The sequence below is a fragment of the Armigeres subalbatus genome, chromosome 3 (assembly GCF_024139115.2).
Source record: "Armigeres subalbatus isolate Guangzhou_Male chromosome 3, GZ_Asu_2, whole genome shotgun sequence".
Lineage (NCBI taxonomy): Eukaryota > Metazoa > Arthropoda > Insecta > Diptera > Culicidae > Armigeres > Armigeres subalbatus.
In genome coordinates, this window is record NC_085141.1 from 164,302,206 (window position 1) to 164,327,041 (window position 24,836).

The 24,836-nt window shown below is 37.7% G+C and overlaps 2 protein-coding genes across 7 annotated transcripts in view; one reads left to right on the top strand and one right to left on the bottom strand.

The window, feature by feature from the left end:
* Positions 1 to 24,836, bottom strand: part of LOC134219595 (DNA ligase 1) — a 153,556-nt gene that overhangs the window by 11,592 nt on the left and 117,128 nt on the right. The window lies entirely within an intron of this gene.
* The window catches only part of LOC134219593 (HEAT repeat-containing protein 5B), a 43,250-nt gene that overhangs the window by 4,042 nt on the left and 14,372 nt on the right, over positions 1 to 24,836 (top strand). For all 4 annotated transcript variants that reach the window (XM_062698364.1, XM_062698365.1, XM_062698366.1 and 1 more), the window contains one exon: positions 19,882 to 23,038. In XM_062698364.1, the coding sequence (XP_062554348.1) occupies positions 19,882 to 23,038 (3,157 nt within the window). The remainder of the gene's footprint in view (positions 1 to 19,881; positions 23,039 to 24,836) is intronic.

Here is a 24,836-nt window from a genome sequence, read left to right on the forward strand (position 1 = left end):
TCCAAAGGAGCTCAAATTTTCAGAGGACACTCAGAACATGATGAAGAATCAGATGAGCGCTGTGGAGCAAAATCATTTTTTTGAACCACCCTACTGGTCATGCTTTCCCTCGGATAGGAAGTAAAGCCATAGGTCTTGGCCGGAAAATCAATAATTAATGATAACCAACTAAACTTCTTGACGCGTCCTCCCCCAGTCAGGTGAGATGGCATTGATATAAGGGTAGTTTTGGGATTTTCTATCCAAATCATGTATGTATGCATGTATACACCATTTAAGATTTTGAATCTTTGTTTTTGTAATGCAGCACAACTGCAAAGCAGATGCTCCGATGTTTCACGTTCCATGCTACAGAAACGACAGATATCACTTTGAACCAGGCCCATATTTTTCAAATGATATCTACTCGGACAGTGCCCAGTTACTGAACCCGTGAATGTACTCAGAACTCGCTGAGTTCGAGTAAACTTTTAGTAATTATTGCTTTAGGCGTTATTTTTTTTTTGATTGAGCACATGTTGTGACAGCCATCCAGTTGGTCATCATCCTTTGTTCTTCCCAACATTTGAGTTTCATTTTTATCCTACAATACGATACTCCACAGAAAGGCTCTGGGCTGATACATTGTAGATTGGAACCTTGTTTCGCCCTCTCATTGCCCTCAATACCACAGTGCCCTGGAACCCAATACAAATGTACTGCATTCTTTTAACATAGCGTTCTTAACCCTTAAATGCGCAATGTTGTTTTAAAACAACAAACCGAAAATACATTTAATGGCAATGATTTCAATAGTTATTTACGTTAAAAATATTTCCGACGATTTCTAAAAAAATCGCCTTGCGCATTTAAGGGTTAATAAGAGACGTACATTTATAAGTAAACATAGCTATGAGCGCTGCTTGACTATCGCAAAAAATACAAATATTTACATGTCGGTACTCCCTAGCAATGCAAATATTCGCACATTCCAATATCGCAAAGACCCCGCCTGGAACACTGTTGCGTATTATCCCATTGCCACTAAGCGATTAATTCTAGGACCAAAAATTCCTGCTCCCGTTTGTGTTCCAATTTTCGATCCATCTGTAAAGAATTTGATAGAGCCTTGGCGGACCGTATGACCCCCGACTTCCCACTCCATTCGCAATGTTTCATGCGTCTTGTAGGGAATATCATAGTTTTTTGCAGATTTCATCCAATCTCCAATTATACTCATTTCTGGTTTTCTTTGGAAGAGCTGGTACACACTCAAGTGATGGACAAGATCTCCTGCCTTAAACTTGTCAAATTGTTCAAGCCTTAACAACCCTTCTCAGCTTCCAGCTGCACCTATTCATGCAGAGGAAGTAAATTGAGGATAGCATTTAAAGTCTTCGTTGGAGTGCTTTGCGTCGCTCCTATAATAGCAATCTACGCTAGACGTTGAAGTTTTTTAAATTAAATTAATTGTTTATTCGTCTTCGATTGGATCGTACAGACTACTCTTATTTTAAGTTTTTTATTCTAGATTTGAGACAATAGGGGACCAGGGGGCATTATGAACACCCGGGGCAGATTGGACACCCCCAATAATCTTGTTAATTTAATCATTTTTCTACTTTCAATGCAGTGAACTATAATCCTTTCATAAACAACTAATTTATAGCGTAGAAGTCATTGTTTTATCTTCTTAGCGCATAAATTTGACAAAAAAAGTTAAAATGGGGCATTATGAACACCCGGGGCAGATTGGACACCCCCAATAATCTTGTTAATTTAATCATTTTTCTACTTTCAATGCAGTGAACTATAATCCTTTCATAAACAACTAATTTATAGCGTTGAAGTCATTGTTTTATCTTCTTAGCGCATAAATTTGACAAAAAAAGTTAAAATCAGAGGCGACTCGTCCATACGTTCTACCTGTTCATGGAACAGGTAACCATTTTTAGGTCAGAAGTAGGAAATTAATGTCTTGACTCTTGGTAATTAATTATTAGGGCAAATAATTTACTCAGTAAATTTTTTAACAAAGTTTCACGTAATATTTCCAATGATTTTAACATCTAAACATCTAAAGAAACAAAATATTTCGTAGGCAGATCAAGTTAACGCCACATGCTTGGCGTACAGTCAATTTGCAGCTAAATGTGTGTTTCCCCGACACACCACACCCCATCACAAAGAAAGCTTTTGCCAGTAGTACGATTCATGATAAAGAACCAACAGCAGCGTTGCCAGAAGCCAAATTTAAAGTCTTGCGCCATGACAAAGGTTTGAAATAATTTCCTCCTTGCACGGAAGAAATAAACTACCCAATAGTGAGTTTAATTCACCCAACCTCAAACATCCGTACGGGAAGCCAAAATTGAGTAAGTAGGGTCGAAGTAGTTTGCCTTTACTCCCATGTTAAAAAAGTACCCAACGGAAAATTTATTGACCCAAATTTAAGTTTAATTCACTCAATTTCGACCTCAGGTAATAAAACTCAAAATTGGCTTCCCGTATTGAACTGGCGTCGTTGGATTGTTTGGCTCTTTTGTTTTTGACAACAAAAGAAAGAGTGGATGAAAGCGAAGAGAAAAAATAACTCAAAAGTAAGTTTAAAAGTACTCAATTTTGGGTACTTTTTTTCTTCCGTGTGGTATGCTCACTCGTTCTCCGCGCGCAGAGAACCACACGCTTAAAATCAATAACACAGAGATGTGTTTTCATCACACAAAACGGACCTAATGCGGAACATCCCCTAGATGAGCGATAGTTACACAGCCACAAAAATAGCTCGTGTGATTTTATTGAAGCTTGGATTTCAATATTTTCAACAGTATTTGGTTCCTCATGAAACAAGGAATCTGTACAAACGTTTACGTGTTGAAAAGGACCGTTATCACGACCGTACGAGGCATTTTTGTGCCTGTGTAACTGTCGCTCATCTAGGGGATGTTCCACATTAGGGGCCATCCAGAAACCACGTGGTCATATTTTTGAAGATTTTCAACCCCCCCTCCCCCCATGTGGTCTATCGTGGTCATTTGGCAGACCCCCCCCTCCCCCCCCCTTTGACCGCGTGGTTTTTTTTTCAAGTACAAAAATAAAAAAACCCCATGTAACTAAAACATATGGTTAATCCGATCAATTTTGAAGATGGACAATTTCAACTGATTCAAAATCAAACTAAAACCCAGCATGGAAATTATAAATTTTCATTATTTCGATGATTTTATGATGTTATCATGTTGTAATGTATATCAGATATTAGGTTATCTAGAACTCGCATACCTTCGATGCATCAGGAGGATACAAAAATGAGGACTCGCGAATATGTTTTAAAAATTTCGAGAAAAATTTGTAATGGTTTAGAAATTTTCCAAAATATCCCTATATTTTTTAATTTCTTTATTGGTGATTTTTTTAAATACTTAATTGCAATTTTTGCTTGTTTTGTGGAAAATTTTCAACAGTTTATGGAAATTTTGCATTATTTGCAGTAATTCTATATTTATTTAATACTCATACCCTGATTTCTTTATTGGCAATTTCCAATTCTATTATGGAAAATTTCTATTTTTCTCTAATAAATAATCTAGAGCTGGCTCATCTCTCAAAATTTCTAATTCTTCATTGAAATTTTATTTTGATATTGACTCGTGGAATCCAATGATGCCATACTAAACATATTTTCTCGGTCACTCTGATGTCTTTCGAATAATTTCCCAAGGAACTTCTATTCCATATCTCGAATATGCTTCAGTCAATGGTCCTTACATAAGCGACTCATAGAAGAATGAATGTATTATAGATCAATTATCATTTTGAAGTTCGGATCATTCGATTTATCCAATTAACCAAATTATGAATGATGTATGATATAATATCCCATTAGGTCCATTGGGTTGATATGACAATTGTTATTTGTACAAGCTACTACAGACTTTTTAGTTAAAAAAATTATGTTGAGCTTTTTAATGGAATGTCTTTACTTGTCATAAGACGAGTTTGTACCTTCCCATTTAATTCCACCACTTGATTGTACCTTGACAGATACGTATTTCGACCTCAACAGTAAGGTCGTCTTCAGTGTTTCGTACTTGACTCGACTTAGGTTATACAAAACTTTTAGGTTTCAAAAAACGTCCTGGAAGTCGTAATGTTTGAACTACTTAATCATTCAAGTCCGTGAACCCAGTGCTTCTAAGGCCCTACAAAAAAGGCATAGTCATTGTGCAGCTTGATGTTGACTCAAGATAATTTTGGGTACCTTGTCTCTTAGATCTCATGTTAATGGAAATTAGGATCATATGCTTATTTCATCGGATTGGGTACATACCGATGATGAGGACATTACAAATGTCATGATTGATCACCCGAGAAGTCGTGGGCTGAACTTGAGAGCAATCACTGGCTTAACGTTCAGGATGACCCATCTTATGTGAGTGTTCAGAATGATTCAAACATTTCAACTTCATTTGCATGTTCTTAGAATCGAAATCTTCCCAAAGTTTCGGATAACTGAGTTTTCAGGGTCAGTCAAATTTGAGCTCCCATATTTTTTTTTCTGTAAAACCAATATCTAGATGAACAATTTTACTGAAGAAAATGGTGGTCTAGCTCTCTTTTGTGATTTAATAGACAATCTAAAACGCTGGGCATATATGACCCATCCGTCCTGAAAGGGTTGAGAATTCAATTTCAATCGTTATTATAACACTATTTATTACCCTAGATTGTTTTAGGAATTGGAGTGTTTTTTTTCTGGAACACTGCCACTTTTTTTCATATCGCCGGACTCTGCTTAGTTCTAAGACCCTTTTATGAATTTAAAAAGCATTTTATTTAAAATTTCATGTTGATTTTTTAAATGCAAACTTCTCTATGTCATAACCTTTTTCATACGCACTACTAGAATTTTGTGCATTATTGATCGAAAAATTTAAAAATGCACCTAAATGTTCTAATTAGATGCATTATTACATTTTTCGATCAATTAGCCTAATTATTCAATATCATAAGAACTAGGCTTCTTGATCCTAAATAATTGCCTACATTTATTGCTTGGATGAATTTTAAATTCCAAGATCTTCCTAATTTTCAAGAATAATTATTCTGGAGTTGCAAGGGAAACCCTTCAGAATAGTTAGATGAAATTCTTCGGAGTCTCCACGGAAAAATCTTCAGTATTTCAACGACTTTTTTTTCGAAATTCTGTGGAAGAGTTCCTAATAAAGGTTCGGTAGAAATTTTGAAGAACTAGAAGAATCCGTAGAAGGATCCTAAATGCATATTTACGATGAAAATTCCAATAAACGTCAAATTCCGAAGAACTTCCGGTATAAATTAGAAAAAAATCCAGCTTACTTTTTTTACAGAATCTCTAAAGATTTTTTCTAAATCCTGGGCAAATTTAATGAATCTTCAAAGGAAATTCTTCTAAATTTCCAATGGAATTTTTTCGTTTTTCAAAAAAAATCTTAGAAATTTTCAGCAGTTTTTTAATTTCCAAAAGAAATTATTTGGAGTATACCAAAATATTTCCGATGGAAATTCCTAAGATTTCAGTAGAAAATCGAAAAAGTTCATCTAAAACACCAATAATGAGTTTCCGAGGATATTTCGATGCTTTTACAAGTGGAAGTAACGAAAAAATTGCACTTTGTAGTACTTGTGAAGGTTGTACTTGAGAAGCAATTCCAATAGGAATTCCTTAGAAAATTAAATCAAAATTTTAAAGATTTTCTCATGTGAAAAATCTTTAAAATTTTAAATCATTTCTTGTGCTTCTTTGCATGGTAAAGATTTAAAGCAATGTTTAGCTGAACCTACAAAGAAATCAAAATGACATTCCGAAGAAGAATAAATTTCCCATGAAATTTTGGAAGAATTTATGGTGCAAATTAAAAAAACACGAACCTTGAGAATTCTAAAGATTTATTCTTTGAAAATCCAAAGTATTTTTGAAGATAATCCCTAGACTCTTCCGTGGAAATTCTAAATAATGCCTCGAATAAAAAAATATTTGGAAAATTTAAAAAATGTGATAGAATTCACAAAGAGCGTAAAAAATTTCTTTTCAAAATTCCAAATTTGAAAACAAAAATCCAAAAACCAAAAAATCAACGGTAATATCAAAGTGTTTCATGTGGCATTGGCTATTTAATTTCTCATGAAAATTCAGAAGATTTTTTCTTGAAAAATTTAGAAGTCTTCTTCTTCTATGGCTCCATATTCCAACTGGAAGTTGGTCTGCTTTTCAACTTAGTTTCTTCTATTAGCATTTTCTCAGTTATAAATTGAAAGTTTTAAATGCCAGCAATTGTACGATTATATATCTTGTGTAGCAAGTACGAAGGATACATTATACCTAGGGTGTCGACAATGTTTGAAACCCGAAAACATCCTAGACAGGAACGAGAATCGAACTCGTCATCTCCGGATTGGCAATCCTACGCCTTTGCTCGTAAGGCTAACTGGAGACTGAACATTTTGAAGTGCACTCCCTAAAATGTTCGAAAAACTTATTTTGGAAATGAAATAGAATTTCTGGTGAAGATTCGGAAGAACTTGTCGAAGAAATTCATTAGAATGTAAAAAAAAAAATGAAAATATGAACATTTTTTTCCACCGAAAATTATATGTATTTCCCACGAGACTGTTTTGAATTTTCAGACAGAATTCAAATGAAATTTTTTTCGGCATTTACACTGGAGATGTTTTGTTTTTTTTATGACCAATTTGTAGCAAAATTTACAAGCAAAATTTTCCAGAGAGAATTGTTCAAAAAACATTCTGAATGCTAGCACTTTATCAGGATTATATGAAGTAAGGTTAAAGTTTTTACGGGAAATTTTTTTACTGGATTTTCTGGACAAGACATTCTTTTGAAGATTTTTCTTGAATTATTGTAAAAACATGAACAGTTTTTAAAATTGTAGCTGTAGTCCGCTGATGCAAAAGTGTCGGCGGCGTGATGCCAAAAACCATCTGCGGCGGAATTTAAAAAAAATATTTTTTCATTTTTCTTTCCCAATTTTTTTTGGTGAAAATTGAGACTGAAACGCAACCTGCTTTTTCGTTTATTTTTTTTTTGTGGAAATAGGATCTAAAGCTAAGTTGGCCAAATAACTCAGATATGCATCGGCGTTGCGACCGACGCTGCGTTACCGGGTTTTCTCGATGCTTAATGCTAAATTCTTTTTAACACTGAGTTGAAAAGACGCTACGTGGGCATCGGCCCTAAGATGCGCTTTGCGTTTAATGATTAAATCATTAAATTTTGATGATTTGTATTTTTTACACCGCTATTGTTATTTACCAAAAATTTTCGTGTTAAAAAAAACCACGTGGTTCGAGAGCAACACCCCCTCTCCCCCCATGTGGCTTATCGTGGTCATTTTCCAAACCCCCCCTCCCCCCCTATATGACCACGTGGTTTCTGGACGGCCCCTTAGGTCCGTTTTGTGTGATGCAAACACATCTCTGTGTTATTGATTTTAAGCGTGCAGCGTGAGCGTTGCCAGCTTTCTCCGTTTCCTCACATCATACTCTTTCGCATGCGAAGCAAGCACGTTTAGATGCAAGTTCTGCTATGCGCGCAGCAGGAGTCGAACCCGTTCGACGCGCTGCGAGAACAATCAACGACGCGACGCACCTTCGGTTAGACTCGATCGTAGTGTCGACTGTGCTGTGCTTTGCCGAAAGGCGCACCGCCGTACGCTTTCGTTCATACTTCGATGATTAGAAAAAGTTTATTTTTCTTTTTTTCTCCTGATGAATATGCAATGCATCAAGAACAATATTAAATTGATGTTGCGTTTTCAAAAGAGACATTAAATAATGGTTTTTTAAGAATACTTAAAATCAATCAACATAGAGAAAAAGGTATAGTTTTCACTAAATTTGAAGAATTAAATAACTTGAACACATTTCAGCTTCTAAATGTGACTAATTGGTTGTCACAATCTGGGGTCGCATCAAACAATAATTGTATACTAATTATATACTATAATTATTATACTATAATTATTATACTAATAATGGTTAATAACATTTCTTTTATAGCAACAAAATATGTGAGAGTTTAAATATTAGCGGCGATGGGACCCGTGTACCCCGAATTGTGGAATGAGCCGATTTGAAAGATCTCTATTCTGAGCAATATCCAGTTATTGCCAACTGTTAAATTTAAAACATTTTTGTAACAAAAGAGATAAATAAGCTATTTATTGTTTTGTAAATCCTTTCTATTTAAATTGTTTTTTTTTCTAATATTTGGTTAAGTTGTACAAGAAAAGGTTGTAATATTAGATTAAATGCACAACTTTCATTCGAAACCACTCAGCTTGATGAATATTTTTTATCAGCATGGTAGAACAGGTGTAGCAAAAGTCCACGAGACGCCCCTGGTTAAAATGTTTTCCAAATGATTAAAAATTATAAGTTTCATCTCCCATAAAATAAGCTTTACTTTGCCATAGAGGATAATTTCTCAATTATTGGCATGTATTTGTGACAAGTTTCCTTGATTTTTACAAAATTTTCAACAGTTTTAAAATATGTTCTCCTGTTGGGGCAAACTGAACACTCTATATGGGGGCAGAACTGACACCTTTAAAATTAAAAACATAACCTCAAACTCATCGAACTAGGCTTTCATATCGTGTTTTTTCGTGTTATCATGGTGCGGAATTATAAATCGCTATAAAAGTTCCAGTAGATGACATGTATACCATAGAAGTCGCTGAAAGTGCAACAAAAAAGGAAGTGTTTTGTATAGATTTGGCAATCTCGTTGGCAAGTTGATCGGTACAACCCATTGAAAGGATTGGCGATGCCAGTATGGTGGATAAGAGCATGCATAGATTATGCAATGTTTAGAGGAGAGACGATTGGGAAGGGGTTTTGCAATAAGTGTGAGGATCCATATAAAAAAAATCATCTGCTTCATACAAAAAGTTCGACAAACATGTATGAGGCCGGCTGAAAGTGGCAAATTTTTGCGTTACGCAATCAATCTTCTTCTATTCACCATGGAATTAAAATAGAAAACGAACATATATGACCTCGCTTAAGAAGAGAGAAATAGATTGTCGGATGTTGATGATTCAAACACAATTTTAGGTGTCTCATACAAAATCATGACAGGAAGATGAAGCAATTGGGTAATATTTTTGTTGGATGATCCATAAAATATTTTACGATGGCATATAATCACGAGTAAGATAATTTTCTTCATATTTTATAAGGGTGTCCATACTGACCCGCTACCTTTCCGAGGGTATTAAAAATTAACTATCACAAAATCGTCATATTTGATTGAAATTGCATTATTTTCAATACGATTCAAAACAGAACTGGTAGTTGACGAGTAATAGTATCATGTAACTGCTAGAAATCTTAGGGTGTCCATATTGCCCCTTGTTCCCCTACTTGGATACATTAAAATCGAACAAATTACAAACATTATTAAAAGCTCTAAGGCAAGAGCTAAAGGGATTATTGTATCCGTACGTTGTTCGGTGGGATGGGACAGCGATTAAATCAGCGTGAGGCAGGCTAGGTAAGCTCAACTGTACATCCACGAGCAAGTCCGGACAGTCTATGTTACTGCTGATGATGTCATACACTACAAGTCTTCTGAAGTTGAGTCGTTGAGAGTAGTTCCAGGTCGATTAGCTGACATCATACTCTATGGGGTAGTGCATAGGTTCATTATTTGACGTTTGAGCGGTGCCGAAATTCATTTAGAATGAATTCGATGTATGAAAAGGTGTTCATTTTTAGTAAACAGCGCACCGCTCAAACGTCAAAGTGTTCATTCGGCGCACTGCCCAGAGATGCCAGATTTGAAGACATGGCTTCAATTTGAAGACATTTGAATCTTTGTGAAGACATTTATTTCGTGAAGACATTTTGAAGACTTTTCAAAATATTTGAAGACATATTAACTTATTTGAAGATACCTGAAGACAATCAATAAGCCAACGAGTGCGACTTCTGCGACTTCTATATGTAAATTATACAACAAAAATCACAAAAGTTATAAAAGTCTTTGTCTCGGGCCTAGAATCTCAAACATAAAAATACCTTCACACTAGCGTGCTGATAACTGCAACGCATTTCAGACCTCATACGCACTTAACTTTGAGTTGTGCGCTGGTTAAAAAATTCCCGATGGCAGAATTTGTTTGAATTTTTCTTGGCGGCGGCGGAGTTTTTGACGTGTATGTAAGAAGGTATTGCTGATCTAGATATTATTACATCGGAACGCAAAAATTGATTGAATGCTTTATCTTAATTTCTTTTTGAATTCATTTGATCTTTTCGGCATTTATATGTGACTTTCCTCTAAATATCCGTCGGGAAACTCTTTGAATTTTCCGTGAACTTTTGAAAGAATTTTCCGCGAAGTATACTTCTATTTCCTCCAAGATTTCTTTCGGAATTTTCTGCAGCAATGCCTCAAGAAGCTTCTCCAACTACCTCCAAGAATTTATCCAGAAGTTTCTTTTGGAATTCCACCGGAAATTGCTTCAATAGTTCCTCAGGAATATCCTTCAGAAATTCATCAGGAAACTCATTCAGGTACTCCTCCTGAAAATCCCTCCGGAATTCATCCTGAAGATTCTACAGGAATTCCTTCTTCTTCTTCTTCTTCTTATTGGAATTGCATCCCCCCACTGGGACAGAGCCGCCTCACAGCTTAGTGTTCATTAAGCACTTCCACAGTTATTAACTGCGAGGTTTCGGAGCCAAGTTACCATTTTTGCATTCGTATATCATGAGGCTAGCACGATGATACTTTTATGCCCAGGGAAGTCGAGACAATTTCCAATCCGAAAATTGTCTAGACCGGCACTGGAATCGAACCCAGCCTCCCTCAGCATGGTCTTGCTTTGTAGCCGCGCGTCTTACCGCACGGCTAAGGAGGGCCCTTCTTAAGTTCTTACAAGTATTTCTGCGGAAGTTCCTTCAGAACTTTCTCCAGAAGTTCCTTCAGTAAATCCTTTGGAAGTTCCAACAGGAATTCCTCAGGAAATTTTTTCAGGAGACTCCAGCTCCATCGGGAATTTATCCGGAAGTTGATCTAGATATTTATCCGGACGTTCCTTTAGAAAATTCTATGGATGTTTTTCAAGTATTTCACAGTAAAGTTTGAATCCCAACAGGGTATTCTCTAAAAAGAAATTTGGAATAGTTCCACTGAAAATTGAGTTAATAATTCCGACTCAGTACAAAATCCAGGGGAAACTCGTTTTAAAAAAATATTCTCTTGAATTCTAACAATTTGAATGTAAAAAAAAAACATTATTCAACACCAGTAATACAAGGAGATTATTGAATTTACACACCTAATGGGGTCTCCAGTAGCCTTGCGAGCAAAGGCGTAGGATTGCCAATTCGGAGATGGTGAGTTCGATTCTCAGTCCGGTCTAGGATGTTATTGGGTTGGAAACATTCTCGACACCCTGGGCATAATGTATCCATTGTACTTGGGGGCCATCCAGAAACCACGTGGTCATATTTTTGAAGATTTTCACCCCCCCCCCCCCCCATGTGACTTAACGTGGTCATTTGGCAGACCCCCCCCCCTCCCCCCCCTATGACCACGTGGTTTTTCCTCAAGTACAAAAATTTAAAAAAAAAACCTTATGTAACTAAAACATATGGTTAAACCGATTAATTTTGAAGACTGACAATTTCAACTGATTTAAAATCAAACTAAACCCAGCATGGAAATTATAAATTTTGATGAATTCAAACATTTTGAGGATGTTATCATGTTGTAGTGTGTATCGTGTATTAGGATATCTAGAACTCGTACACCTTCAATGCATCAGGAGGATACAAAAAAATGTGGACTCGCGAATATGTTATAAAAATTTCGAGAAAAAATTGTAATGGTTTAGAAATTTTCCAAAATATTTATAATATTAATTTTTTTTAAATTTTTTTATCAGTGATTTTTTTTAAATAATTATAAAGTTCATCACTGAATATCCCTATAGATTCCTAAGAGTATTTGGGACCTTCCGTAGCTCTGGAGGTACTGGAAATTCTTAAGATATATTAACCTCAGCAAAGCATCTGAGCTGAACTCTTACAACAAAAAGTTTGTCAGAGAATCACAAAGTTAATATGTAATCTTAGAGATGCAAATAAAACCTCCTACTGTTGTTTCTTTGGAGTAGCATTCCTGTAGAAATTCCAGTTTTGCTTTCAGAATCATCAAATTAGTTTACATTCCAATACTAACAGGTATTAACAAGTTTCAGTATAAATTAGAAAAAAAATCCAGCTTACTTTTTTTACAGAATCTCTCAAGATTTTTTTTTTCAAAATCCTGGGCAACTTTAATGAATCTTCAAAGCAAATTCTTCTGAATTTCCAATGGATTTTTTTTTCGTTTTCCAAAAGAAATTCTTAGACATTTTCAGCAGTTTTTTAAATTTCCAAAACAAATTATTCGGAATATGCCAAAATATTTCCGATGGAAATTCCTAAGACTTTCCAGTAGAAAATCGATAAAAGTTCATCTGAAACACCAATAATGAATTTCCCGAGGAAATTCCGATGTTTTTACAAGTGAAAATAACGAAAAAAATGTACTTTTGAAGGAATTCCTTAAAAAATTAAATCAAAATTTAGATTTTCTGATGTGAAAATTCCTTAAAATTTCTAAATCATTTCCTGTGCATCTTTGCATGGTAAAGATTTAAAGCAATGTTTAGCTGAACCTACAAAGAAATCAAAATGACTTCCCGAAGAAAAATGAATTCCCGATTATAGTAGATAAAGTGTGATGAAAAATGCGTGAAAACGATTTATCCAACTTATTTATTTCCGTGCTCAAGGAGAAGAGTTGAGGGTAGGATTTCAAATAGTAAGACAGAAATAGCATTTTATCGCTAAGCATAGATCCGCCGGCGAAACAAAATAGGTTCATTTGAATGCGGGAAGATAGCAACTGGCGTAAGCGAATAAGACAAGTCACTCAAAACAAAACAGGAATTTCCCCCTCTGTTGCATACGCCTTATACGCCATACACCGATGACGCCTTATACCGGCACGACACCGATGAAATTTTGGAATAATTTATGGTACAAATCAAAAAAAAAAAACAAGAATCTCGAGAATTCTAAAGATTTATTTTTTGAAAATCCATAGAATTTTTAAAGATAATCCATAGACTCTTCCGTGGAAATTCTAAATAATGCCTCGAATAAAAAAATACTTGGTAAATTTTAAAAAATGTGATAGAATTCACAAAGAGCGTAAAGAAGTAATCCGAAAAAATTTCATTTCAAATTTGAAAAAAAAAATCCAAAAACAAAATATCAACGGAAATATCAAAGTGTTTCATGTGGCATTGGTTGTTTAATATCTTCCGGAAATTCAGAGAAGTTTTCATTGAAAAATTTAAAAGTTTTCTCTTCTTCTATGGCTCTATATTCCAACTGGAAGTTGGTCTGCTTTTCAACTTAGTATATTCTATTAGCATTTCCTTAGTTATAAATTGAAAGCTTTTATATGCCAGCCATTGCACGATTATATATCTTGTGTAGCTAGTACGATGGATACACTATACCTAGGATGTCGAGAATGTTTCCCACCCGAACACATCCTAGACAGGAACGAGAATCGAACTCGTCATCTCCGGATTGGCAACCCTACGCCTTTTCTCGCAAAGCTAACTGGAGACTGAACATTTTGAAGTGCACTCCTTAAAATGTTCGAAAAACTTCTTTTGGAAATAAAGAAGAATTTCTGGTGAAGATTCGAAAGAACTTGTCGTAGAAAATTTCATTAGAATGTAAAAAAAAATATATGAAAATTTGGACATTTTTTTTCCATTGAAAATTATATGGATTTCCCACGGGACACATGGAATTTTTTTCGGAGTTTTAAGGAAATTTTTTACACTGGAGATGTTTTGTTTTTTTTTCACTAACAATTTGTAGCAAAATTTCCAAGCAAAATTTTTCAGAGAGAATTGTTCAAAAATCATTCTGAATGCCAGCACTTCATCAGGATGATGTGAAGTAGTGTCAAAGTTTTTACAGGAAATTTCTTTACTGGATTTTTCCTGAATATCCACAAGAAATTCTTTTGGAGTTTTTTTCTTGGATTATTGTAAAAACATGAATATTTTTCAAATTTGTAGCTGCAGTCCGCTGATGCAAAAGTGTCGGCGGCCTTATGCTAAAAACCATCTGCGGCGGAGGCGCGGCGGAATTTTTTTTATATTTTCCCATTTTTCCTTTCCTTTTCCTTTTTCCTTTTTGAGACTGAATCGCAACCTGTTCTTTCCTTTATTTTTTTATGGAAAAAGGATCTAAGGCTATGATGGTCAAATAACGCAGATATGCATCGGCGTTACGACCGACGCGGCGTTACCGGTTTTTATCGATGCACACCTACGTCTTTTCAACGCTGAGTTGAAAAAGACGCTACGTGGGCATCGGCCCTAAGATGCGCTTTGCGTTTAATGATTAAATCATTAAATTTTAATGATTTGTATTTTTTACACCGCTATTGTTATTCACCAAAAGTTTTTCGTGTAAAAAAACCACGTGGTTCGAGAGCAACACCCCCCCTCCTCCCATGTGGCTTATCGTGGTCATTTTCCAAACCCCCCTCCCCCCATATATGACCACGTGGTTTCTGGACGGCCCCTTGCTACACAAGATACATACTCATGCAATGGCGGGCATATAGAAAAGCTTTCAATTAATAACTGAGGAAATGCTAAAGAAGAAGAAGAAGAAGAGAAGAAGACCTATTGGATTTTGAAATTTTTCGCTGATAATCATAATCTTAATATTGAAGACATTTGAAGACATTTTTAAACGACTGTGAAGACATTGGATAATATCATCTGGCATCCCTGGCACTGCCCCATAGTCCTGTAAGTGCATTGGATCGTTCTACGGTAGGTGCCGAAGAGCAAAACGGATAAACTTCGTTCGAACTCGTTCAATGCGAATCACTTGGGTTGTATGGTACGGCGTCCATATTCTAAAATACTCCTCACAAGTGCACAGTACACAGCTTTCAAGGTGTAAACATCGGTGAAATGAGCTGCATTTCTACGAAGAAATCCAAAAACTGCGAATGCCTTTGCCGTTATTGCAGGAATATGTTCGTTGAACCGCAATTTAGAGTCCATTGTAACGCCCAAATCACGAATCGACGAAACACGCTCTAGTGCAGCATCGGCAAAAGTATAGCTGTACATTATTGGGGATATGATTCGACAGAAGGTGATTACTTTACATTTCGCCACATTCACGCTCATTCCGTTTTCATCGGAATAAAGGAGGAGTACGTCAATATCAGTTTGTAGAGCAACACAATCCAGCAAAGAGTGAATTACTCTGAAAATTTTGAGGTCGTCAGCGTACAGAAGCTTCGCAGAGGTAAGGCAGTTGGTCAAGTCATTGATATACAGGACAAGGGCCGATGCCCACGTAGCGTTTTTTCAACGCTGCGGGCACGTGGCGTTGAAAAAACGCAGGTCTGCTTCGATGCGGCGACGCTGCGTTACCGCTTTTTTCCGATGCACACATGCGTCCTTTTAACGCCGTGTGCACGCAGCGTTGAAAAGACGCTACGTGGGCATCGGGCCTAAACAGTAAAGGTCCCAGCACGCTGTCCTGGGGCACACCCGAGGTAATGCTGAAAGTCCTAGACCGTGAGGCATCAACACGAACGAAAGCCTTTCTGCCAGTCAGGTGGTGGCGTAACTTTGTAACGGCATGTTGGTGAGGTACGGTGTCAAAAGCTTTCAAAAAATCTACGTATACGGAATCCATCAGATTGCGCTTTCCGACTTCACGGAAGAGCGCATTAGAATAGCATAGCAGAATCGTTGTATTAGAACGTTGAGGATGAAAACCGTGGTGATGAATTGAAATGAATGGTTTGACAGCAGATAACAAAACTTTATGAACTAATGATTCAAAAAGTTTTCCAACACAACAAAGAATGGAAACTCCACGGTAGTTATTACCTTTGCGCAAACTTCCAGATTTGTGAATTGGAATCATCGTTGCTGTTTTCTATAGTCCAGGGAACGTTTTTTCACTTAACGATCTGTTGAAAAGTAGTGTTAGTGGAGCCGCTAGTGATTCAGCACAGACGTTCAGCAGGAAAGGTGTTAGGACATCCACTCTGGCACCTTTGAAGCATCCAAATCGCGAATAGCTTTCAACACTTCTAGATCGGAGAACAGAAAGGGCACGAGGTCAATATCGTGCGGTAGAACATTCGAAAAACTACCTGGGTGAGTTTGGCGGAGGGTTCACTTTGAACACACTCTGAAAAAAGTCGGCTAAGAGGTTCGCAGCTTCATCAGATGTGGTAGCTGTAGTGTCACCATAAACAACATTGTTCGAAACTTGATTAGCCGTCTTTTGCGATTTGATGAATCTTCAAAACCTGGACGGATTATTTTTAGGATTTGATTAGAGGTCGTTCATATATCTTCGGTAACTGTCATCGAGGAGGTCGTTATAAGAGGTTTCTACCTGATGGAGGGAAACTCTGTTTTGTTAGCGATGTACCGTTTGCGTTACTTCCTCAATCTGTTGCGCAGGTTTCTGAGTTGAGCATTCCACCAAGGCTTGTTATTAACTTGTTACAACTATATTTTCTGTCTAATGTGTGACAATCTCCCAATTTGCGCCACTCTCGTTCTCGCTTTGTCGCTTACAATATGTGAGGTGTTCGGAAAAATACCCTGGTGATAGATTTCAGTGTTCTATCAGTTCGTTCAGAGGCTGGCAAAGTGCCACTTCAAAAGGCTTGGAAGCCTCCTTTCAAGATGCTCGGAAGCCTCATTTCAAGAGGCTCGGAAGCTCCTCATTTCGAGAAGCTCTGATGCCCCTACTTTCAACAGGTTCGGATGCCTCTCCTTTCAAGAGGCTTGGAAGCCTTCTTTCAAGTTAGTCGGAATTCTTTCAAGAGGTCTTTCAAGATGCTATGTCCTGTGAAGATACTCAGAAGCCTTCTCTAAAGATGCTCGGAATCCTACTTTCAAGAGGCTTGCAAGCTGCCTTTCAAGAGGCTTGCAAGCTGCCTTTCAAGAGGCTCGGAAGCCTCCGAAAGTCCTGAAAGTCTTGTGGAGCTTGATATAAAAAAAAATCACTCCCAGTGAATGTGAAAAGTGAAAAGATTATCTTCTGGACTTAGTTTTATATTGATGAAATTTCGATTTGACTACCACTGAAACAACGCCACCTCTTGCATTGAGTGTTTCGACTGGTCCTATACTGCCGGTGGACGCATAAGTGTCCCATGTGACTTTTTGTCAATTTTGAGATTATGTCGCCAAACATCCTAAATTAATAAGCATTTTCAGAATATGAGATAAAAAAAAGCAGTTTGTTTTGAAAATTGTTGAAAAAATTTAGAGCCGGTTTGTCACATTTTGAAAAGTGGACGCATATTTGTCACATTTAAAAAAATGGACGCATGTTTGTCCCACTAAATCATTTCGATAATAAATAACGACAATCATAATAATATCAATTATATTCTGCATCGTAAGAACTTGATATATGTACGATTCAGAAGTTATTTATAAAGCACACTTGGGAAAGCTCATAAACCACACAACTTCAAAGGATAATGAGATAGATAGATAACGAGAAGTTTGTTAGAATCTACTTCTCATTCGAATGCTGAAAATGTGTAAAGTTAATATATTGGAGGATCTGAGGCTGAGGTTTATGCATAACCACTGTAATTTAAAATGTTCGTACTTAGGTCAGTCTCGTCTATCAATCATATAACAGTTAAGATCCGTGTGTTTTTCTGCAACTAAACATTTTATTTGAGAAAAAAATCAAACTTAACCATAATACTATTCAGTTATTTCATTTGATGAATCGTCCGATGTAGTCGTTGTAGGAAGATCAACAAAAAACGATTTTTCTTCATCAGTTACGATAGGTAGAACAACCGCTAAAAGAGAATCCTTCCTGGTCTTATCAATGCCACGTGGTGACTTTTGCCACAGTACATTAGCTTCGATGGAGAAATTCGCACGTTCGCAAGTCAGAAGGGAGATAGAGGCGGTTCGGCGCATGCTCCCTTCGATAGTGAGAAATTTGTGGCCCATATGCAAAAATATGTTCCCTTATAGCTTCTCGGGCACTGTTGTTCCTTTTGTATTTTCCACGTTTGTAAGCTCGTGGGCCGTCCTGTTGTTCCCCTTGAAGACTTCTGTAAATTAAATTTCTGAAATCATACACAAAATTAGAATATTACCAATTTAATTTGTAAAATGTACTTGTACCCGCAGTTTTCGCGAAATCCGAGCGTGTTCAAAAACATTTTCCTGCAAACCACCACGGGATCAGAACTTGAACTGGGAAGAGAGCACGTATACGCTAGTCGTTTCGACAAATTCGCCTTCTTGTTATTGTCCCGTTGACGACGTCTTACTATCGGTTTAAGATGGGCGAACTGTTTTATTATGTTTCCTTGTCCGGCAATATCATGCTTCCAAAACTGTTCATAGAACCGTAATCTGTCGTCTCTCGAAAGTTCATTGTTGCATTATTAGCGGCAACCACAGTTTTCCAAAATAATCAAATGGGATGATTGTCGTTTTTTGGCATTAGTTTCCTTTAGCAAATCCTTTTTAGTTTTCTTTTTGTATCGCTTTTGTTGCCCTTCTTCGTCGTCCGAATCATTAAAATCAGAATCGGTGATATTCCCTCCGGTCGCTTCAAGGCAGTTACTTACGGCGCTTGTTTCAGGTTTTGAAAAACTTGAAGCTGATGCGAAACATGATCTGTCGCCATCCAAACGAGAAATCGGACATCCGCCGCTTGTTTCAGCTGGCATGTCTGTATCGCCGGTAGTATTTGTGTAAAGCGATTCGGATATGTTTCGTTCCAACTCGAAAAGAACGCCACTTCCAGGTGCTTCCTCCAAATCGAATCCAAGGAATTCTTCTTCGGAATCAGTTTCACCTGAACCATACTGCTTTAAATAATGCAAAGCCATTTTAAAACTTCACTTTACTTAGTTTAAATATCACCTCCGTTTTGCGCACTACAATAAAAACATAAACACGCGAAATGTCAGACGCAACAACAAACACTGTACCTCAGTGGGACTGTTATGCGTCCATATTCCGAAATCTCAGAGAAATTCGCCGCATAAGCGTCCCAGTACATATTTTGATCGAATAAATATTGGAATATTCAAAACTTTGGGGAAATTTTTTTCGGGCTGCATAGAAAATAGTACTAATTTATCAATAGTTGTGACTTGAACTGTTTTTGAAGCATGAATAGTAAGATAAATGCGAAACAAAATTTTGAACTTCAAATCCGTTTTTCATCATTCCCCAATTTGTAACATGGGACACTTATGCGTCCACCGGCAGTATATTGACACGACTTTCGAGTCAAATACGAGACACTGAAGACGGCCGTACGGTTGAGGTCAAAATACGTATCTGTTAAAGTTACAATTAAGTGGTGGAATTAAAATGGGATTAGTAAAAATTTGTCTTATAACAAGTGAAGACATTCTACCGAAATCCTAAAATAATTTTCTTGTGTAGGAAGAAATTCATAAAGGCACATTTCCAAGTGCTGAAGCATTTTTACTTCATGAAAAACAAAACTTAGGCTTTGTGAGATAATTGATTGACTGAATTTGCGCTTCCTCATGTTGAATTGGTGATCAAAAACTTCATGCTTTCATAACTTAATTATAAAATCATCACATTACTAAGGGTATCTTGATACTAGACATTAAAACGAGAGAAGCAAATTTACGAGAAAGAAAGCATTTTCTTTGCCATTATAGTAACAAGTCATCCATAGTGCAGTGGTGTCATATTGTCATGTCCAAAAATATTTAATTTGTTTTTCTATTTACAGCTGCAACCTAACAGTGCTGCCGGCTCAGGCGCCTTGGAACATGATCCTTGCTGCTTGTATCGTGCGGTATCCAGTGGCGAGCAGTGTCCTGGCCCACTTCCATTAGGCGTCGCGGTCATTGATATGTCCGTTGCCTTATTTGGGCTCATCTTCCCGAAAGTGGCGAATAAGCACCGTTTGCAGATGTTAGAACACTTCGGCGAATGCATTAAACATGCAAAGAGTTCACGCCAAGAGGCAGTGCAGATGAACATCTTTACAGCGCTGCTGAGCGGATTGAAAGGTCTGACGGAAACTAAGTCTAGCATCGGCCAGGAGGAAGTTAGGAAGAGTGCAACTAATTTAATCATCAACGCATTAATTTGTACAAATCCTATACTGCGATGTGCAGCTGGAGAGGCACTCGGAAGAATAGCCCAAGTTGTTGGTGATTCACGTATCACTGCTGAACTAGCGCAGAACAGCTTCGATAGATTAAAGTCGGCAAGGGATGTCGTGACACGCACTGGACATTCTCTAGCGTTGGGTTGCTTGCATCGTTACGTTGGTGGAATGGGCTCGTCACAGCATTTAAATACTAGTGTGTCAATATTGTTGGCACTGGCACAGGATGGAAGTTCTCCTGTTGTCCAAGTTTGGTCATTGTATGCCTTGTCGTTAATAGCAGACTCTGGTGGACCAATGTTTAGGGGTTATGTAGAGCCAACGCTTTCATTAGCACTAAAATTGCTATTGTCTGTTCCACAGTCACACGTTGATGTACATCAGTGTATTGGAAGAGTGCTGAGTGCGCTAATAACTACGATTGGCCCAGAGTTACAAGGCAATGGTCAAACCATTTGTACCGCCAGATCATCATTCCTTTGTGCAGCAGCAATCATGCAAGCCCATTCAGATCCACTGGTTCAAGCAGAGGCAACCGGCTGTCTTCAGCAGCTTCATCTTTTTGCACCTCGCCATGTCAATTTATCAACTTTAGTTCCTAACTTGTGTCAAAATTTAAGCAGCAACTATTTAATGCTGCGAAAGGCTGCAGTTTCTTGTCTTCGTCAATTAACTACCCGTGAAGCAAAGGAAGTTTGTGAGCATGCAATGACTCTGGTAAGCGACGATGATGGATTTGCGTTGTCAGATTACGGACTTCCTGGAGTATTGTTCGGCATGCTTGATACCGAAAGTGACAACATAATGATTAAGAATATCCACGATACAATAACTTCAATGCTACAAATATTGGCTGCAGATAACCTTTCGCAGTGGCTCAGCATGTGCAAGAATGTTCTAACCGTTGCGTCGGAGGCTGCTTTAACGTCTGGACCAGCGGAAGTCGCCACAATCAAAGACGATGTTGATGATGCTGAAGATGCGGAAGCAGATGATGATAACATAGAATTCCACGCAGAGGACAACCAGGCAACTCACCCTGCGGTTCAACCTCGATGGCCAACTCGCGTGTTTGCAGCGGAATGTGTTCGGAAAATCATTTCAACCTGCGAAAATGCCAATGCTGCACATTTCGATTTATTGATGGCGAAGGAAATTCAAATAACCAAATCACGTGGCGATTATTTAGTATTACATTTATCCGATCTCATTCGAATGGCATTTATGGCCGCCACAAGCGATTCAGATCAGTTAAGACTGGAAGGATTGAAAACTCTGCAGGAAATAATAGATAAATTTGCTAGAGTTCCTGAACCTGAGTTTCCCGGTCATCTTCTGCTTGAGCAATTTCAGGCTCAAGTCGGTGCAGCGCTGAGGCCTGCCTTTTCGCAGGACACGCCATCTCATGTCACAGCCGCAGCATGTGAGGTCTGTTCGGCTTGGATTGGTTCCGGAGTTGCGAGGGATTTAAATGATCTAAGACGCGTTCATCAACTGTTAGTGTCGAACTTAAGCAAACTGAACGATAAAACCAACAGTACTCAATTGTATAATGAAAGTATGGCCACGTTGGAAAAATTGAGCATTCTCAAAGCGTGGGGCCAAGTTTATATAATGGCAATGATTGATAACGGAACTGCCCCAGCAAGCATGTTGTTGAAAGGTATTCCATCCTCATCAGCATCAATTACGGCACCAACGAACAACATGAATCGTCTCACACTGGACGATGACTTCGGAGACTTTGAAAGTCGCGGTGAAAGTTTGTTATCGTTGGTACAACCGGAATTAACTAATCTATCTACTCATTGGTTATCAGCCCTGAAGGATTATGCACTACTTTCGCTTCCTGCGGAGTACGCAAGTCAATTGCCACATGATGGTGGCGCATTCTATACAAACGATACAATGAATTTATCCAAACCGCATTATCTTACGTCATGGCCACCAATTTTGTACGCATCAACGCTTTGGCTAAATGCAGAAGGCTTTGACAAAACCAATTCCGATGTAACAACTACAATCCATGAGGATGATAAGGCCAATGCCAATGATGTAACGAATGGTAACAAAATTACGGATAAACTGAATCAGAGTGCAGCAACGATCGTCGGTACGAACTGTCCCACTTCAATCTCTTACGGCAGTGTAAGTGCCGATCGTTTCCATCTAGTTTTTGGGATTTGCATGGAAGCTCTTTGTAGTACACGAACAAATGAAAAGCTGGAGAGTGTCATAGCTTGTTTGCAAGCACTCTATACTATGTTCGACTCAAAATGGTCTCGCCAGATGTTAACCAAAAATAAGTCTCTTCCAGTTGAATTGTGTAATGTTCTACATCGTCTGATATTAACCAGAGACAGCATGGAAGTACAATTTTTATGTATATCGATCTTAAAGCAAACAATAGTTGCGGCGAACGAATGCTTAGAATTAGAAAAGCAGGAGAAGATGGCAGAATTTGAGGACAAGGCCGATAATGGAAATGGTGAGAACTCGAACATTGACAACCTTGGAGAGGGGGGAGAAGAAGGTGAAATATTGCCGGGCAAATCGCATGTGTACGCTATTTTGGAAGTAGTGCTGTGTCTGTTGGCTAGGCAAATTCCTGCAATGAGTCCTTCTCAATCGGCTCGAGTGGCAAACGAACAACTCCAGCGGCAAATGGCACTGACCAAAAATGGATTGTTCAAGCTTTCTGAAGACAACAGCTTGCTGGTTGCGAACGCTATCAACTGTATGACTGATCTATCACGACTATGTTCACCTACCGGTAAGTTTTTTCAAATACTTATGATTAAAACCCTGATTAGGGATTGTAGCGTTGATTAAGTGTTGATGCCAATGTTGATGCCTTTCTCGTGCCAAAAAAATACTAAAAAATATAATGGAGTGTTCTGGCGAGTTCTGACAAACCTCGTAGTCTGAAAACCCTATATGTAATACTAAGGTCTTTCGATAGAACTCCATGAAACCATTCTTCGACTATTTCGAAAAAAAAAAACCCAGAATAATCCACCTAGCGGTGATGGTGCCTTTCTTGTGTATTCTAAAACAAGAAAACACATAAGAGTACAAAGAAAAGCACATAAGAGAGGTAAAAATGAATTTTAGGGAGATAGATTCAGTTATTTCAATCAATTCACATTTATTTGCGTTCACTTGAAAGCATTGCAGCAGTTTTTGAAAAAAAAAAATTCGACTTCGAAATTTTTTTTCCAAGGGGGGGGGGGTATAATTGGGAAAAATGAGGAAAAAAATAATGTTTTTTTTAATAACTCCAGAACATAATGGCCGATTGGGCCAATTTTCAATAGCGAAAAATAAGGAAGGATTCCGCGTCCGATGCAACCTGTTGCAAGCAAATCGGATAATGCTAAGAACAAAAAAGTGTCTCACTTTTTTTTTGTACACACACGTACATACAGACATCACCTCAATTCGTCGAGCTGAGTCGATTGGTAACACTATGGGTCTCCGAGCCTTCTATCAAAAGTTCGGTTTTGGAGTGATCCTATAGCCTTTACGTACACTTAGTATACGCGAAAGTCAAAAAACATATGTTAAGGGAAACTTAAACCGAACGTACGGCAAGAAAAACCTTGATTTGCTCCTGCATTGTGGTCGGTAGCGGCTAGTACCGAAGATGACCTGCCGAGAACATCGAATGCCGTATAAGCTTGGCACATTAAGTTTGAAGGGTTCCTCAAGATCAAAACGAATTTCAGATTCTATGTTAGTGTTACGGGCATTCCAGCAGGAGGAGAAATAGGCATCCGCAAAGTTCCTGCGCAAGCTGCAAGGCGATTCCTTGCAGCGACCGAATTGAACAGTCCAAATGAAAAAGGATAAGTTTTAAAACAAGCCATGCGAAAACGCTCAACGGAAAATTATACTTTATTTGATTTCATACAGTGTTTTCCCTAATTTTACAAAATAAATAGTTAGACTATAAGGCAAAGACAAAGGTGTTGTTTGAAAGAGATGGCGCCACAACATTTAAAGTAAAATTGATTTCCTTGTATGGACAATGCATTCGTTCTCATCAACTACGCATCGGATCAATATGAAAGCTAGGTCCAAAAGCAACGAATAATTTTTAGATTTTTTTGTTCCCACGGCTTTGTTTTACAGTTCTAAATAATAGGAGATTTCATTGTACCTTCATACTAAATTCTAGCTGTTTACTTTAAATTTCTTCAGGATTGTTCTCCACCACGTGTGTGTGGAAGGAACATTGACAACTTACGATATCGAACAGCAGATGTCACTAGTGTATATGCAAAATTACATTGATACAAATACACAGCAACACCACCTGTCGCATGATAATGAAATATTGCAATTATACCATCAGGTGTAGTAGCTGTTGTTAAAATGTTTTGAAAGAACCTCAAGCGGAATTTTGGCTAAAATGCAACTGACGACCTCCTATTGTAATCTAAATCGAATTTCGAACTCGCGAAAATTGATTTTATAGCGCATCATTGCGCAACTAGTGCACATTGTTCGCAACTAGATGCGCTATACAGCGCAACAGATACGCAGTAATGAAACTTGTTTATATTGAT